The sequence below is a fragment of the Rhinolophus sinicus genome, chromosome 18 (assembly GCF_057876585.1).
Source record: "Rhinolophus sinicus isolate RSI-liver-muscle chromosome 18, RSI-T2T, whole genome shotgun sequence".
Classification (NCBI taxonomy): Eukaryota; Metazoa; Chordata; class Mammalia; order Chiroptera; family Rhinolophidae; genus Rhinolophus; species Rhinolophus sinicus.
The window spans coordinates 5,204,117-5,221,100 of NC_142518.1; the positions used below are offsets into that span (position 1 = coordinate 5,204,117).

A 16,984-nucleotide genomic window follows, 5' to 3' on the forward strand; every position below is an offset into this window, starting at 1 on the left:
AGGACTTTCTGGCCATGCAGTCTCTGCCACAACTACTCAGCTGTGTTGTTGTAACGTGAAAGCAGCCATAGGTGATATATGAACTAATGGGCGGGGCTACATTCCAGTTCATCTTCTTTACAAAAGCAGGTGGTGGGCTGGATTTGGCCCGTGGGCCTCAGTTTGCTGACGTCTGGCTTAGACCAGTGATTTCAAAGGCTTTGTGGCTGTGTCACCCTTGGGTTATACTTTAGTGCTATTTCTTGTTCTTTTAAAAGACTGTCGGGAAATTCAATTGAATTAAAATTAATTTTGTTTGGGACTTGGAAGAATTTCATAATGCCCCTTTTGATTAGTGAAACCTTGAGTTAGCTACAAAAATTAAGTTGGCAATCATCATTTGAAGCAGGATGGTGAATACTTACAGACACGACTACTGTAATGTCATTGAGTGAAGTTTATCATTTGTTTGTTATACATGGATACACACAGCTTCTTTTTCTTTGGGCTTATCCAGTAAAGATGAAATGCCAATGGAATGCAGAATGCCCTCCCTAAAATAAAATAAATAAAAAGAGAAAAAAGGGAAAAACCACTGACAAAATACTCTGGGTTTTAAATAATTAGCTAATATTTTGAAATTTTGGCAAGTAGTGCCACTTTGAGGGGAGTATAATATTAGTAAATAATGACTTCTTGTTTGGATGTCCTGGAACAGCCCTATTTTCAGTTTTCCCCTCGGGCTCAAAAGTACAATCAGACATTTTTGACCAGGCATCTCTTTGCTTTAAAGAGTATGGTCACCATGTATATAACACACAGAGTAGAATCTCTAAGTCAAAACTGTCTGGCATTTTTGCCTAAAAGTTTTGGCAGGAGAGAAGTAAAGAAGTACAAGACTCATTAAATTCTGTGTATCATTCATTTTTGCTTATCATAAGGTTAGAATTAGAATTTAGAGACAACTGGTTTGAGAGAAACAGGTTCGATCAAAGGTTCTCTAATGATTTAGGTTAGAGTTTCTAAGTGTCAGGGCGAGAGTGGCTGGTGATGCTGTTATAATAACTGCAGCAGTAAACTATCACTGTTTGTGAGTTTACTGGGGCTGGCCTGGTTTGGCAGCTTCATAGCTAGTACCTTGATTTAAGTAGTTCCAATCCCTTTGTGACCGATGAGAGGCTCGAGCTGCCAGGTTACCTAAGATCGTGTAGTTAGGCAGAGGCAGATCTGAGTTTGAATCAACATCTCTGATCCCTAACCCCCTGTGCTTTCTACTACATCATGTTGCTATAGAAAAAATATAGAAGTTGACCCTTGAACAACGTGGGTTTGAACCGTGGGTCCACTTATATGATGTGTATCAATAAATTCATCACTAATCATTTGAGTAGAATATTTTCAAATATTTGTTGACATGAGATTATTAAAAAAAAATAAAGGCTTAGTGGCCATAATACAGAGGGTGCCAAAAAAAAATGTGTACACATTTTAAGAAAGGAAAAAACTATTAAAATTGTAATACTCAATATATACCGATAACAAAAGATGAATACAAGTCATGTGTATACATTTTTTTTTTTTTGGCACCTCTGGTATATGGTCTAGGAAGGTCAGAGCTGTAAATGGAGCCAAATTATTGAAACTAGAGTCGTATATTTCCAGGAATGAAGGAAGAAGTAACCAAGGTGAGCTAGACTTACCTCCCATATAGGTCTTTTTTTTTCTTTTGCTTAGGAATTTGTTGACTTCAGTGTAATAGATATGAAAGTATTTAAGTACAAGTAGTGATCACCGTATAGCGTCGTATTTCAATTCAAACTCCTAAGACGTGCTGCGCCCCCGCCCCCTTGCTTTCTTTCCTTTTCCGTTGGTTCTTTAGCCACATAACGTTCGAAGGAGTCCTGTAGGTAGTCCTCACACAGCTAGTCTGTTCTCTTCAGATTTTGTGACTTCCTCGGAGAACATCATTATTTTATATTTATTGAGGAATGAGAGAATATACTGCACAAAATGGGATGATTCTTTTTTTGCCTTTGTATCAACTTTCACTAATTCCCTATTTCTTTTAAAACTTAATTCGTTGTTGTTGTTTGGAATTGTACAATAAATGAATACACTTCCACTGTTAAAAAATAAATCCCCCAGTGCGGGGAAAACAAAAGTCTTCCCAGCTCCACTCCCAACGCCACTGATCAGAGGTGGCCACTGAGTATTATTTGGTGTGTTTCCTTCCAGACCTTTGAAAAATAGAAGTTGAAAGACAAATTAAAATATTCTTCATTGTCGCTGAAAGTTTAAATGAGTTTTCTATTTTGAAAGTATGTTTTTAATATGTTTTCCTTCTTTTTTCCCCCCTCTGTTTTGGAAAGTTTGTCTTTGACGATAAAACAAGACTTGTAGACCGAGTCAGACTTAATTGGCAGTACGAGGAAGCCAGGAAGAGGTAAGAAGCTCCTTTTTCAAATCTTGCCTTCTGCATATTTCCTGTCTCCTGTGGAAAGAGGTTTTTTTGGAGTTCCAAGGTGTGGTTGTCTACTTTTTATCGGAAAGCAGTGTTCTTCATTTATGTGTGGCTTCTTAATACATTGATAACATTTCACATGCATTTAAAATGATGGAATTCTCAATATTGCAAATAGTTATAAAGACATGATTCAATAAAAAAAGAGACTTTTTCAGCTTTCCTTGTTCTCTCAGGTAGTTCAGACCTCCCTCTCTCCATCCCACCCCTCCCTCTCTCCTCCCTCCTGTTTCTCCTCCCTCCCTTCGTCCCCTCTCTATGCCTCCCTTTTGTTTCAGTGTCAGTCCCTCAGACCAGCTTAAGCAAAACTGTTTTATCTTTTATCTATATGGCTTCTGACTCCATAGCTCAATGGACAAAGGTATGCATCTTGGTTTAAAAGACAGTTTAAGAAGAATTAAGTCAACAGGTGATAGCAGTACCTAATCTATTTCATTTTGATGGAGAGAATTGAAAGGCAGTCATTTCTCTGAACCTGTGTTGTATGTCAGTCATCTGCCTTCTGAAAACCGAGACTTGACCTTGTTTGTGCATTTTTCAATTTGTCCCTCCTTCCACCCCTTCCCCCCTGGTCTTCACCATAGGACGTGGGCAAAACGAGAAGCGGTGTGGAGGCCTCTGAGGCGTGTCATATTTTGAACATGTCACATTTCTCCCCATGTGTGCAGGGCCCATTTTTAATATTCTGCCCCTGCCCTAGCTTTCATGTCCTCTTTTTAGAGAGTTTCTCTCTTTTTTGCCTCTGGAAAGAGTCTTAAAACCAAACAATTTCCAAGTACATGCTTCGGAAAGCTAGGAAGCATATCTTTTTAACGATTCCTTAGTTACATAGGAACTATTATCTTGGGGGATGGAGGAGAAGGAACAGAATGCCAAGTGGGATGAGGAGATCCTTTCTGGAAGCTCAATAGTTGGGCCTGCTCATACACTGTATCATTCATGAATGTCTGGAAATCTACTTTGTTGCCTTTTTAGCAAATGTAAAAATAGCAACAAAAGCACATCATCTGATTCCCTCCTGGAGGGCCCGCTGGAACTGACACGGGCCTTTGTTTACCCAGGCGTTTCTACCCAGTGCTTGCTGGCTTTTCCTGATGTATTCATTCGTGGTGGGCTTTACAGTTCCACATGGACCGTGGCCAAGTCCATTCAGCCACACTGCTTATCTCCGGGCTCAGATTCTCCATCTAGCGCATTCCTTCTCTTGAGCTGACTGGGGTTTGTCAGGGCTCTTTTCCCTGCTGAGTATTCCTCTGCTCCTTCTTGCATGTTTCTACTGGAACTGCACAATGTGGGTGCTGGAATTTGCTGTGTTGTGTAAAACACAGAAACTAGATGGTTGCTACACTTAGGAACATAATTGTTACGTGTTTTGCTGTGACATTTACCAAACCTAGCAAGTGCTCTCTTTGTTTTCTAGAGATGGTATCGGTACACAGTGAGTAATCTGTTAAATATTGAGATAATGCATTTGGATAAAAAGTCGAGTATTTAAAAAAATTCTTCAGAGAAGGACACTGCACTTCGTCAATGTCTTTTAAATGAAACTAATTTGAAGATGGCCAGAACCTTGGTGGGAAACACCCTGCAGCTACAGAGGACAGCTGATCTGTGTGGGTGACCCCCAAGGCTGCACCCACACAGAGAAGCTGCTGGGAGACTGGGAGATTGTACTTCTACTCAACACCTGCCTTGTTCCAGGTGTTTCAAAGAAATTGTGTGGTTTATGTGCTGGAATCACATATGGCCTTTAAGCTATTTGGAAGATAAATTCCTGTACAGCTAACAGAAATACGTGAGGAGAGCCACGGTTCTGCCTGGGAGTGGGGATGCCCCCAGAGCAGTACCTGCCAGGTTTTTGTGTGTGTGTGTGTGTGTGTGTGTGTGTGTGTGTGCGCGCGCGCGCGCGCGCGCACACATGTGTATACACACACCAGGATCAGAATCATGTGTATGCTTGTATTTATATGTGCATATAATATAAATAATACATAAATACATTGTTTTTATCAAAGGTACAATCAATGTAATCCACCCATTTTCTTCCCCTCTGTTCTCACCTTCCACCATTAATGGTTAGGGGTGAAACCTTCCAGTCTTTGATGAAAACATTTAAATCAGTTAAGTCCAGTGTAGTTAAATATAGTGGATGATGCAGAGCTTCTATAATGGTTATAACCACCCCTCTATGGATGGACATCTAGATGGTTCCAGTTTTTCCTTTTCACAAACACTGCACATCTGTTAATAGGCCCAGCCTTGCAGAAATGACCGTTTGCTTGGACAGTTACCTAGCAATGAAATACCTGGGTCTAAAGACACACACATTGAAAGTTTTGATAGATGTCACCAAATCGCTTTCCAAAATGACTTACCCAGTTCATACTGCCACCAATGGCGATTGAGAGTCCTGATTTCTGTATCTCCTTAGCATCATTAAATATTGTCATTCTTTGTAAATTTTACTAGAGTAATGGGCAGAGATGTTCTCTTAGTTGCTGTGTGCTTTTTCCCCTGATGAGAATGGTACACTTTCATAGTGGTGGTGCAGCCCTATCTAATTTTGTGTGACTTTTGGTTATTTAAATTTCCATGTCTGAATTTTTTTCAAAACACGTTAGATCCCATCATTGTTCTATTCACATGGGTCTCAACCATTGGCGGGGGGTGATTTTTGCCCCTAGGGACATTTTTGGTTCTCCGGATGCTGCTATCGAGTGGGTGGAACCTAGGAATGCTGCTAAACAAGCCACAATGTGCAGCATGGCCCCGCAGCAAAGAGTTAGGTGGCCCGGAGTGTCAGGAGTGGCGCGGTTGAGACCCCTTACTCTGGCCTTGCCCCCAAATCCTACTGTGTGTGGACAAAGCCCTGCAGGAGCAGGTGTTCCGCTAACTCTAGGCGATCGCCCCCTCCCCGCCCTCCTCACTTGCCCTGTTCCAGCCACGCTGGCCCCTCAGTGTTCCTCAAGCATGCTGGGCGTCAAACCTGCCAGGCAAGCTCCTGGCGTGGTGTCTAGAGTCAGCGGAATAATGGCGCCCCAAGATACGCACATCCTGATCCCCAGAACCGTGACTGCGTTGTCTTCCATGGCAGAAGGAACTTTGCGGACGGGATTAAGTTAAGGATCTGGAGATGGGAGGTGATCCTGGATTATGTAGAGGGGCTCAGTGTCATCTGAAGTCATCTCACCCCTCGAAGCTTAGCTTTCCCACCTTCTGCCAAACCTCCTGGGCTTTTGCCACTTCTAAACCGGGGAGAGGTTTATGGATGTATGTACTTTAGAGAAGTCTTGCCTTGTGTATCTATCTAGATTTGAGATTTTTGTTTAGAATTGGGAAATCGTCAAAATGCGGTGTTCTGGACACTGAGGGATTTCAGAGGTATTCGGATTTAAAGGAAGTTTGCGGAAGTAGAACTCCTAATTCCAAGTGGTAGTGTGATTTCTAGAGAATTCTCTAGATCATACCACCACTATCATGATTATTTTTGTGTTTTCACCTCTGGGTCATGTGACATGTACCCAAACAACTGCTTCTTCCTTTCCCTTCAGGACCATCACTTTGGATTCCCAAGGCAGACATTATGATAGGAATATTTTCACATTATTGGTTAAAAATCTTAGAATTTTTCAAAGCCAGTTTGGAAAAGCAAGTCTTCTTGAAGCAATCCCAATGACGCAGATGGCTCCTTATTTTTAACCTAAGAGCACTTGTTCCAGAATTGTGCACAAACTGCAGCTGTTTCCATAGAAACATTCGCAGTCCAGATAGGAACAAAACATTCGGCCCATCCAGTTTCTCTGTGTCTTAGTGTTTGTTGCCAGGATGGGTCCTGCTGTTCATCCGTTGTCAGGAATCAGTGTAGTGTTAGGATTCCAGTGGAATTTGATCAGTTGCTTGGATTTTTTTTTTTCATTTCTCAAGTGACTGTGTATTTGGGTTTTGGGGGGTGGGGCATGGCTATGAGAAACAAAGGCAAGCATCCTGGCCGTTGTAGCCCCATCTTCCCCATTCAGGCCAAGAGAAAGAAGCCTATGGATGGTCTGCTTTTCATGTCAAGAAGTCGCTCTCTGAAGACCTGTACATTTAAAAGGGAAAAGCTGTGAAGGCAGGGAGAGATCTTGGGGTGTTAGTAGACCCTTCTTATGCCACATTTCTAGATTCGGACTTCTTGAATTGCCAGTGTAGAATAGAGCTGCGCCAAAAGGACACTGGTTTTTCAATGTTTAGTTCAATCGGCTGAAGTGATTTCATCGCTCATCTGACTTAGATCTCAGCTGAGATTTTCCTGAACGTTCGCTTTTCATTTAAATGGATATTTACAAAAGAAAACTCAGGAGAGAAAATGTAAGAAGTATCAAATCTGTAGCTGTAATTGAAACCTGAAGGCACGAGGCTCTAAGCTAACACTGCGTCCTGGAATGTGCCATTGGGATCTGTCACGTCTCGTCACCATCACATGGGACCGTGGCTTGCCTGGAGAGCCATTTCTATTCCAGAAAGCAGCAGTATTTTATAGTAGACTGCAGAAGTTAGGTATAAATTCAAATAATTGGGGATTACTCTGGATATTTAAAACATGCTATGACTCAAAATCGAATCATATTAAAAGTGCATTTTTTTCTTAGAAAAATGCAAATCATATTTAAGATTTCCATGTGAATTGTGAGGGTCCAAGTGGCTTCTGCAGCATAAATGCAGGTTTCCATTCATGGTTTAATGGAGCCTGGGTTGTAAAAGAAAAGGTGTTTGGGCAAAAATAGTAAGGGAAAGATGATTTCTATTTTATTCTGTCTACATTAGACTTGTTCAGGGAATAGAATTTGGAAATCACGTAATAAATATGAAACCTGAGTGCTTGACTGAGGATTTGCTTGCATTTCTTCGCTATCATGAGCACAGGGACATATATTTTAAAGCTTTTAAAGGCATTTGTGAGGGATTATATATAGGCCATAAAATGTATTACCTATCAAAAACAAGAATCAACAAAGAATAAAATACAGTTGACTTGTAGGGGAAAAAAAAAAAAACCCTCGCCAATTTTAAGTTGTTCTCGGTCCTCTAAAAATGAACTTGGAAAAGTTTCTTCTTTGTAAACTTTAATTTCACTGAAATGATGTTTCAGAAAAAAACCCTTCCTGGAAAATGTTTTTCTTTTATTACCCAGAATTGGAATGATGGCACCCACAGGAGTGGGATTCCAACCCTGGGATCAGCTGTTTGGCATGAATGTAGAAGACGGGGTATTGTAACTCTGTGCGTCTGTGTTCAGCGTTAGGCAGAAAGTCTGTTTCCTCCAGTAAACCTAACACACTAAGGGTACTCCTTGCAGATGGCTTGTTTCCAAGCCAGCAGCACCGTAGACAAGGCATGTTGTTTTAAAGGCGAAGCTGTCTTGTCTACCCCTTGGTGAATGTACAAGAAATCATTTTGAAGGAATCCTTCTAGAGCTTTTGGCTTCCAGTGCAGACAGACAGACACATGAGTCTTTCTCGACTTGGCTGAGAGCAGGCCCCAAATGTCTGCATCTGGAGTGTGGATACAGGGAAAGAAACTGCACTTTGCGATATATAACAATATTCTTCCAGATTCATAAATAGCTTTGAAATGATCACGCAGTCATTTGCATCATTGTGAAATTGGATTATTTTTTAAAAAGCACTATTCTTCAGCCCAGAAATGCTTGCCTGGTGTTCAGCACAGCCCAAACCAGTTTTCCAGATGGGCTGCATGAAGTCAACTTCATCCAGATTTTGTTTCTGCTAGAGGTTGTCCCTCGCCATATGTCCCTGCATATTTTTCTTGCAAGCTGTAGAAAGTTAGCGTACAGTGTTTAAGTTTGGCCATGCTACTATTTCATTTATGCCTGCAGTGGGCAGACCTTTTGAAATTTGCCTTTTGCCTCTCCTCCCTTATATAATTCCTTTTTTTCCTCCGGCATTCTTTTTTCTGATAGTGGATGTTACTTGAGATTTTCCAGGAAAGAGTAGGATTCCCTGGGATTGGATCTTCTGCGTCCCTCAGCAACTTGAATCCTTGTGCAATGACAGCTGACCTGGAGCTGGCCAATTCACAGGGAATCTTGATCTCACTGCTAGACGTCAGAACACGCAAAAGGAGTGCTTTTCAAAACAGGTCTGCTTGTAGTGTACGTAGGAGGAGAATACCTATTACGAGGTCTTCCTGCTAACTCGGACAGTGCTCAGATAGGCCTTCCTGGGGGTCAGATAAGGTGGGAAAACAGTTATGAGCACACAATGGATTTGCTTATTGTTGTTCATCTCTTTTATGTTTATTTCTTACCTTTGAGTTGTCTTGGTCTATGGTGGAATGTTCCAGAAATTTCATGGGGTATAATGTATGATTTGGCACTAACTTATTTATGGGTCTGCTTGGAGTGTGTTTTCCTTGGGCTTTGGTTATATGAGTGCTATAAATTTTAATTACACTAATTAGACATAGGTGGACGCTTCGGCCCAGTTGGATTCCTAACCCTGTTCAGCTGCCTCTGTCATTAGTTTGTTCAGTGACATGATTTGGCACCATTTTCCAACACTTTTTCAGGAAATTAGTTTTAAGTTAGAAAAGAACTTGCCTAATAAAGCTACTGACGTTCAACTATTTTCTTTCCCTTCTTGGGGAATTGGACTTGAGTAAAATGTGTACATTTCAACTATAACTTGTCGACTCTGGGTTTTCTGATTGGTTTGGTACTTGGAGAAGGAGTCTTGCCCGGTCCTCCAGCCAGGCTGACTGGTCCCGGGAGGAGCCCGACTTGGTGCAGGGCTGGCCGACAGGCTCTAACTCGTGGACCAGCGCCAGCTGATTGGCATATCTGCAGGGAGCACAGTGGTGATTAGTGCCGTGTACCCTGGGCATGGGACCGGCTAGTCTCAGGAGCATTCCCGCCGTTCCCGTGTTAGTGAGGGTCATCACACTGGTGCCCAATGCCAGCCCCTAAGCACTCCAGGGCCAAGTAGCAGCACCCTGCACACCAGGCCAGGCTGCCCAAAGCAGGGGGTGTCCAATTTAGGCAAACATCAGAAGCGCCTGGAGGGCTTGTCAGACCCACATTGCCCAGCCCTATCCCCATTGTGTCCCAGTCAGCAGGTCTGGGTGGCCCCGCTCTGTGATGCCTGCTGGTCAGGGACCCCCACCTTAGCGGCTGTTGGGCTGTGTGCACCTGCTGCTTACCTGTCCGCACAGCTCTCTGTGACCTCAGAGAAGCCCTTGGATTTGCTTTCGGGCATGTGTGCCACCCTCTGTCCCCTGCAGTGCTGGGTTCTGGGCGAGTCTGGCATTCTTTGTCTCTGCCCGGAAACATAACACTCATCTTTAGCCGCACTTAAAAACATTCTACTCCCGCTTCGAAACGATGGGCTAAAAGTATGTGCAATGTCTCCTTCACTTAATCGGCCTTCATTCACCAGCACCTCAGGACACAAAAAGTGGGGCAGTGTGTTTGCCAAGCCAATGTGGAAATTTAGGCACATGGAAAATGACAATAGAGTCTGTATTTTTGCACCTTGAGGGTGGCGCTGCTGGCATTTCGTGAGGCTGACTGGTTTGCACCCACCCAGGTTACCTCACGCCACATCCTCTCTCACCGGGGCTGACGCTCCGTCTTCCGTACATTTGCTGGCGTGTCTGTTGATTAGCTGTGCATCCCACTTTTGTTGACTGTCTGCTCTCAGCACGGCCTTTTGAATTTCACACAGTCAAGGGCTCCGGTGCGTTTCCATTCAGAAGCAGTCATGGGTGCCTCTCTCTCTGGGTACTTTCTCGAGGCGGTGTTAGTGGTCAGGCTCGGCAGAGAAGGCAGGAAGCCAGAAGCACCTGTCGTGTGTCCCGCGGTGTTGAGCTAGTGATGACGGGGGAATGGGCACAAGTGAGCTGGCTGCGTCCTGCTCCAGGACAGCACCACATAGGAAAGCAGGACCCTGAAAGCACAGGGGCGTGTGGAGAACTGCCCCTTTTGTCAGTTCTTTGAAACAAGCACGGTAAGGTTACTGTCGCCCTGATCTTACAGACCAGGGGAGCTTATGCAAAGCACTTCCGCTTCGTCTTTTTACCCATCGTTTCTAAGTCCTTCATTTTTGTGCAGTCATTTCAGTATTTACTTAGCAGAGTGAGTTTCTAGAATCAGGGTGATGGTGCTGAGAATACGAGAAGATGATCTGGAAATTCATGGATTTTTCTGGCTTCATCTCTTGCAGAGTCTCCAATATCCAGCAGCAGCTGGCCCAGCTTGATAGTGAGTCCTGGCCGGGCATGGCCGAGGCCGACAAGGACCGGCTGCAGCTCATCAAGGAGAAGGAAGCCCTGCTTCAAGAGCTGCAGCTCATCATCCAGCAGAGAAGACCAGCAGAAGACGTGGCCCGGCTGGAGGAAGAGAGGAGGCGCTTGGAGGAGGAGATCCAGCGGGCCCGGGCCACGTCTGTGCAGGGTGCCACGGAAAGGTGGGCTGCTCCCAGGCTTCCCGCTTCTAGTGAAGAACCAAGTTGGAAAGCTACATTGTACATGGCCTGAGAAGGCTTTTGCTTAGGGGAGCTACTGCCTGGCCTGTTTCCTCACTAAGCAGAGAGAAGGTGGAAGGAGCGTGTGCCTTTCCTTCTGTGCATTCATGTGTCCAGCCAATTGCCCACCCACCTGTCCGCCCAACTGCCCACCATTCTGTTCACCCACCCATTCCCCCGTAGCCATGCATTGAGCTTCAGTGTATCAGGTACTATTCAGGGTGGTACATTTTCAAGCAAAACGAAAACAGCCTCTGTTATCTTGGCATTTATGACCTAGAATTTAGTCATTCAAACCTAAATCCGTTTGGGGGATTTAGGGTTGAATTTTCTTGTTAAGAGAATACACTTGCTGTCTTTGAAATCCACCAATGGACTATTTTTTTACCTACAGGATTCTACTTCAGGAAAAAAGAAATTGTCTACTTATGCAGCTGGAAGAAGCTACCCGTTTAACATCCTATCTCCAGTCCCAGTTAAAAAGGTAGGTAACTTGAAACAATAAAACTATATCTAATTATCATATTATAATGACATGTAAAAATTATTTTTAAAATAAGACTTCCAAATTCAAAATCAATGCATCCAAAGACAAACATTTTAAAATTCATTTTTTGTGAGCTAATCAATTGACTGAATTGAAAAGTATTCTGGAATTGTGTACATATATATTTTAAGAGGAGCTGCTAATATATAATAAAGGAATATGAGGAGAACCAAATTTGGCTGCAAAATAACAAGTCTGAAGTCAAATTTACCCAAGGATTTTGTAATTCACAGCTTCAGAAGTGTGTATATCCATCTACATATGTGCACACGGACATTTTTATTTTGGGGTTTTTTTCTGAAAGGATATGGATGTTTTAAAATAAGATTTGGATGCTCAATAATAGCTCCTGTTTTCAAGTACTTACTGTACGGTGAAGCATAATGGTAAGGGTTTTCTGTGTGTGATTTTCTCAGTTATCCGTCCTAAGAGTGCCGGGAGGTAGGAACTATTCTTGTCACAGCCCCCAGCGAGAAAGTGGGAGGCTCGGAAAGGGCAAATAACTTGACCACGTGGACTCAGCTCGGCCGCATTTGAGCTAGACCTTGAACTCAGGCATGACTCCTTGATGTTAACCACTGCTCTCTCCGACATTCAAAAGAAACAAAGGAAGTCTTATTGGCAGTGGACGGAGCTTTACAATGCTCGCAGGTGTTTAAAGACGTGCTCCGGTTAATGGAGAATGAGGCAGGATTCTGTTCCCTGGTGGAACAGACTAGCAGCTCAGCTTTGCAGTCAGCAGCGGGCCCCGCGCCCATCTTTAGGCTGCTTGCTTTTCCCTAAGGGTGCGGGTGCTCTCGTTTCAGCCTGTCTGCCAGCACCCTGACAGTGTCCTCGGGGAGCAGCCGCGGGTCCCTGGCCTCCAGCCGGGGCTCCCTCGCCTCCAGCCGCGGTTCCTTGAGCTCCGTCAGCTTCACCGACATCTACGGCCTGCCCCAGTACGACAAACCCGACGCCGAGTGCAGCCAGCTGCTGCGCTTTGATCTGATTCCCTTTGACTCCCTGGCACGAGATGCCCCCTTCTCAGACCCTCCGGGCCCCACGGGCTTCCACAAGCAGAGGCGCTCCCTGGATACGCCCCAGTCCCTAGCGTCCCTGTCCTCCCGCTCCTCCCTGTCCTCCCTGTCTCCCCCGAGCTCGCCGTTGGACACACCCTTCCTCCCGGCCTCTCGCGACTCGCCCTTGGCCCCATTGGGGGACAGTTTGGAGGTGCCAGGCCTGGGTGCCCTAGACAGACTCCGGGCTCAGGCCTCTGCCCTGGGGGATGAAGACTCGCCGGGCACGGCATCCTTTCAGCCGCACACATTCCCCGCGGACAGGGAAGGACCTCGCGAGCGAGGACCCCAAGTGGCTGCCGCTCCCACGGGCACAAGTAAGTACTGACAAATCCTGTGAGTTTTCCTGGTCTGGTGCCATTCCACTAAATCCAGCTGGCTCTTCAGTTACATCGCCAGCTTTGAATTTCGGGCTGTTGCTAGGAAGAGGAAGAGCTCTGGCCTGCTTGTCATGTGGGTGCTTCCGGCCTGTGTCCTAGAAAGGTCATTGAAATTGGCAAAGGAGTCTTTCCCAGGTATTTGGCTTGTTTTCCGGATGTGCTTAATTGGTGAAAAGGAGGGGAGGAACTGCAGAGCCTTCCACATTCAGAGGCTAACAGACAGGTGCTAGGGTCTCAGGAAACTCTCCAGGGCGTGTCCAGATGGAATATTCTGTGTGCACCGCCTCAGACTAGCACGGGGACCACTGTCTGCTGTAGCCCAGCGGAAATCTCTACTTCCTTTGTCCCCATGACTTATCTCTTCATCCTTTGTCCTTGTAGTTTACAAGGACATAATTCTATCAAAAGTGTAAGTGAAAATAATTGGCAGAATTTCAAAAGACATGCCAGTAAGCACCAGTCATTTCTACCGGATCCGTTTCTCTGGTCTTCAAATCAAGAAACATGTAACCACGGGGAACTTCATCTACCCGGCCGGTGCTAATTTAGCCTGTAGCCCACGTGGAAAACCAAACTGCTGTTCTGGAGAATATTCCAGCTGATGGCTTGTGCACAAAGCAGGGCCTGGCTTCAACCCTTCTCCTCTTGACCCCAGGTGCTTTTTTGAGGCAACCGCCAGCAACTTGAACTTTCTCAGGCTTGAAAGAGGATTGAGAACAAGTCCTCCCATTCCTGAAGTTCGGCCCATTTAATTGTATTTGCACAGCAAAACTGCTTGAGACATTCCGTTAGGAGAGCACTAGGTAATTTGTATAGCATAGTGGATCTCAACCAGGCACGTTTTGTCCCCTGGGAGACACTTGGCAATGTCGGGAGACATTTTTGGTGGTCACACTGAGGGGGTTGGCGGGGAGGTGCTACTGGCATCTAGTGGGTGGTGACTGCAGTTGCTGCTGAACGCCCTGCAGTGCACAGGACAGCCCCACCACAGAATGATCCAGCCAAAAGGTCAGTGGTGCTGAGGGTGAGAAATCCTGGGCATGTACTGTTGAGTAATTTAGCAGCAAAGGGTAGAAAGAAAACGTAAATACAAAAGCAGTGTGGTGGAGTGGAGACGGCTTCGGACTAGGAGCTTAGGGACCCGGATTCTGTTCCCTGCCCTGTTGATTTGCTAGCTGAGTGACCTTGAAAGCATCCCTGGATGTGGCTGGAGTCTTAGCTTCCCTGCCCTTGAACGAGGTGATCTTTATGGGCTCTTCCATTCACCACCATTCTGTTATCCATGAATTTTTTTATATATATAACCATGCCGGTTATTACAGATACAAAATAATAGTCTCTGTGAACACTTACACGTTTAACCAGAGATCCGTCATGTTAGAGGCAGCCCTGGGGCTTTTTGGCATCTCTGTCATGTTGGTGTCTTACCTTCTGTGTTTGCAAACATACCTTTCATATCACCAGATAACGTGTTTCTGCAATTCACATATACAGGTGACCTTCATTCTCTTTGTTCTTCTTTATAATCACAAGTTCAGTGCTCCATGTTTACTCCCTTCATAAACAAGGAAATACAAAATAAGGACCGAATTGCACATCTGTTGTTGCTTAAGCTTACTTTCTCAGTGCCCCCGCCCCCATGTCAACTTCTCTTTAAAGGTCGAGATACAAGACTCAGTCTCACTATGCAGAAAATCCACACAAGGCTCAAGGGCCCTTTTAGGCCAAGGGAAAGACAGGGTGGGAACAAGAGTTGACCTAATTTCTGATCCTTAATTCTTCATTTTTCCTTGCCACTTTGTGGCCGACGTTATAATGCTTCAGACTTCTTGGACTGAGAGGTAATTTGCATATGCTGCTGTCAGATACTGCCACCTGGTGGTGCGTTCGTGTATAACGTCAGTTGACCTGGGTCCTTAACAAAAGAGAAATAATTGACTCAGTGAATGGGTCCTGGTGGGTGCTGGCAGAGGGCTGGGCTGGGTAACCAGCTTCAGGCATGGGCACAGGGTGACTCCTTGCTTCCCTTTATGCTTGTGGGAATGCCTGAGCCCAGAGTCACTGTAGCTGGTGAGGATCTTAGCACTCATTATGTTCCCCAGCCCTTCACTTGTGATGCCCAAGGTCACATAGTTTCCTCTGACTTTCCATTCCAGTCCGGCTAGGAACAGTACAGGCTAAGTTTGACCTCAGGCAAGTTTCCCTTAGATAACATTTTAGTAAGATAAAATTCAAAGTTGTCCAAACCTACAAGGCAAGCCCTAGGAATAATTTCTTCCGTTGTGTTTTCAATCAGTCTTGAGGGGACAGAAGGTAGTTACAGGCGAGTTGGGCAATGGACTCTAATCTTTAACATTTTTCACATTTTTACTGTAGTTTTATCTTCTCTGGATTTTAAAAGTCAAATGTGTCATCACTTTGAAATCCTTTCCAATTTTTATTTCCCAATGGTATTTGCTAATCTAAATCTATGACAATCTTGATAATCTATGAAAATATTGTTTTTATTATAGTCATACTCTGTTTAAAATTGTTGGCTTAAATTCTTCAGTGTTTTTCACTTTGTGCTTTCTTTTTTTATCTTTTCTCATGCGGCACGACAGAAACACTCACTGTAAGTGACCTTGGACTACTCCTTCACCTTGTTGGCCAGGCTCTGGTACACCTTTGTGGAATGAACCAGTGTATTTAGGATGGTTGGGGTGTGGCCAAGGAGGGCATATCTCACAGCTGTACTTGAATGTGGTTCAACAATTACCGTAATTATTATTTCAGTATTAATATTCATCATGCCTACTACAGTTGTGTAAGAACTTTTCTAAAAGCTTGAAGTGTTTATTCTTCTATATATTTATTCCCCAGACACTTAATGGCTTTTATTATTTTAATATGGCAGTTGACACCTTGGCCTACAGTGTGATTTTCATTGTACTTTCCTCCTTTTTGCCAAGTAGTGTTTTTGTCCTCAGGTGTCAGTGTCTGTCTGTCTGTCTGTCTGTCTGTCTGTCTGTCTGTGTTTAATGATGAAAAGGTCAGAGATTTTAAAAATGAATGTGTGGAAGGTGGTTTGTTCCTGACTTTGGCGTTGCCCTCCACAGTCGTCTCGTTGCCTTGAAGCCTGAAAGCCAGTGGCTTGGGTGTGGAGCGTGGGGTCTACTGTGCGTTTTTGCTCACCCAGGGCAACTGCTGACGGTACTGCCGTTCATCAGCTCTGCTTCCAGTGGCTCCGTGAATGCAGTGACTGAGCCTGGGCTCACGGAGGATGAATTCCTTCACTTCCTTTCTCTCTTCATCGGCCTTCCTTGCTGTGAGAGAGATACTTTGTCAGAGTTGCAGCATCGGGTTACCTGGAAGTACTGAGGGGTGTGCATGGTGCTATTTCCTTAAAGGAATGGGAGGCCATGTCTAGGAGCCGTGCGAGTGTCCGTGCTGGGGAGGGAAGTGGCACTTTCATTTGCTGGGGATCCGTGCAGCACACTGAGGGGTTCTGTGATGACATGTCTGAGCGTGTGCCTCCGGCCACCCCAGAATGGCAGCGGCTTCTGACCCTCAGCGGAGGAGAAGCTGGTAGCCTCCAGGCCTGGCCCTGCAGACCCGAGGCCACAGCCCTATTTCGTGTTGTTTCATGTGTGTGGACATAATTGGTGTGTGAATCATAATTTGCTGGAAAAGAGAGATGGTCAGCGGTGGACTTGCCATGTCTCTGAACTTGGGGATGCACAAGTGTATAGATTTTCAATTTCTAGAGCTTATATGGCCAAAGAAAAGCACAAAAAAGACGAACGACCTGGGTTATTCACAGGAGGCATCCCGACTTGAGAGGAAGCCTCGGCCGGAGCTGCGTGTTTTAGTCCCTTACTCTAACCTCGTACCCTTTCTGGAAAGTGTCGAGGCTCCCGTGTGCCTACTCACACATACATAGGAAGACGATGTGCCTGTTTTCATTGTTTTTTGTCTTTTTTTTTTTAATTTTTTAAAATTTA

General features: G+C 44.7%; 1 protein-coding gene across 3 annotated transcripts in view; it reads left to right on the forward strand.

Moving 5' to 3' along the window:
- The window catches only part of WWC3 (WWC family member 3), a 101,886-nt gene that overhangs the window by 63,731 nt on the left and 21,171 nt on the right, over positions 1-16,984 (forward strand). For all 3 annotated transcript variants that reach the window (XM_088795263.1, XM_088795262.1, XM_019746296.3), the window contains 4 exons: positions 2,349-2,422; positions 10,720-10,962; positions 11,414-11,503; positions 12,373-12,938. In XM_088795263.1, coding sequence (XP_088651389.1) covers positions 2,349-2,422; positions 10,720-10,962; positions 11,414-11,503; positions 12,373-12,938 — 973 coding nt within the window. The remainder of the gene's footprint in view (positions 1-2,348; positions 2,423-10,719; positions 10,963-11,413; positions 11,504-12,372; positions 12,939-16,984) is intronic.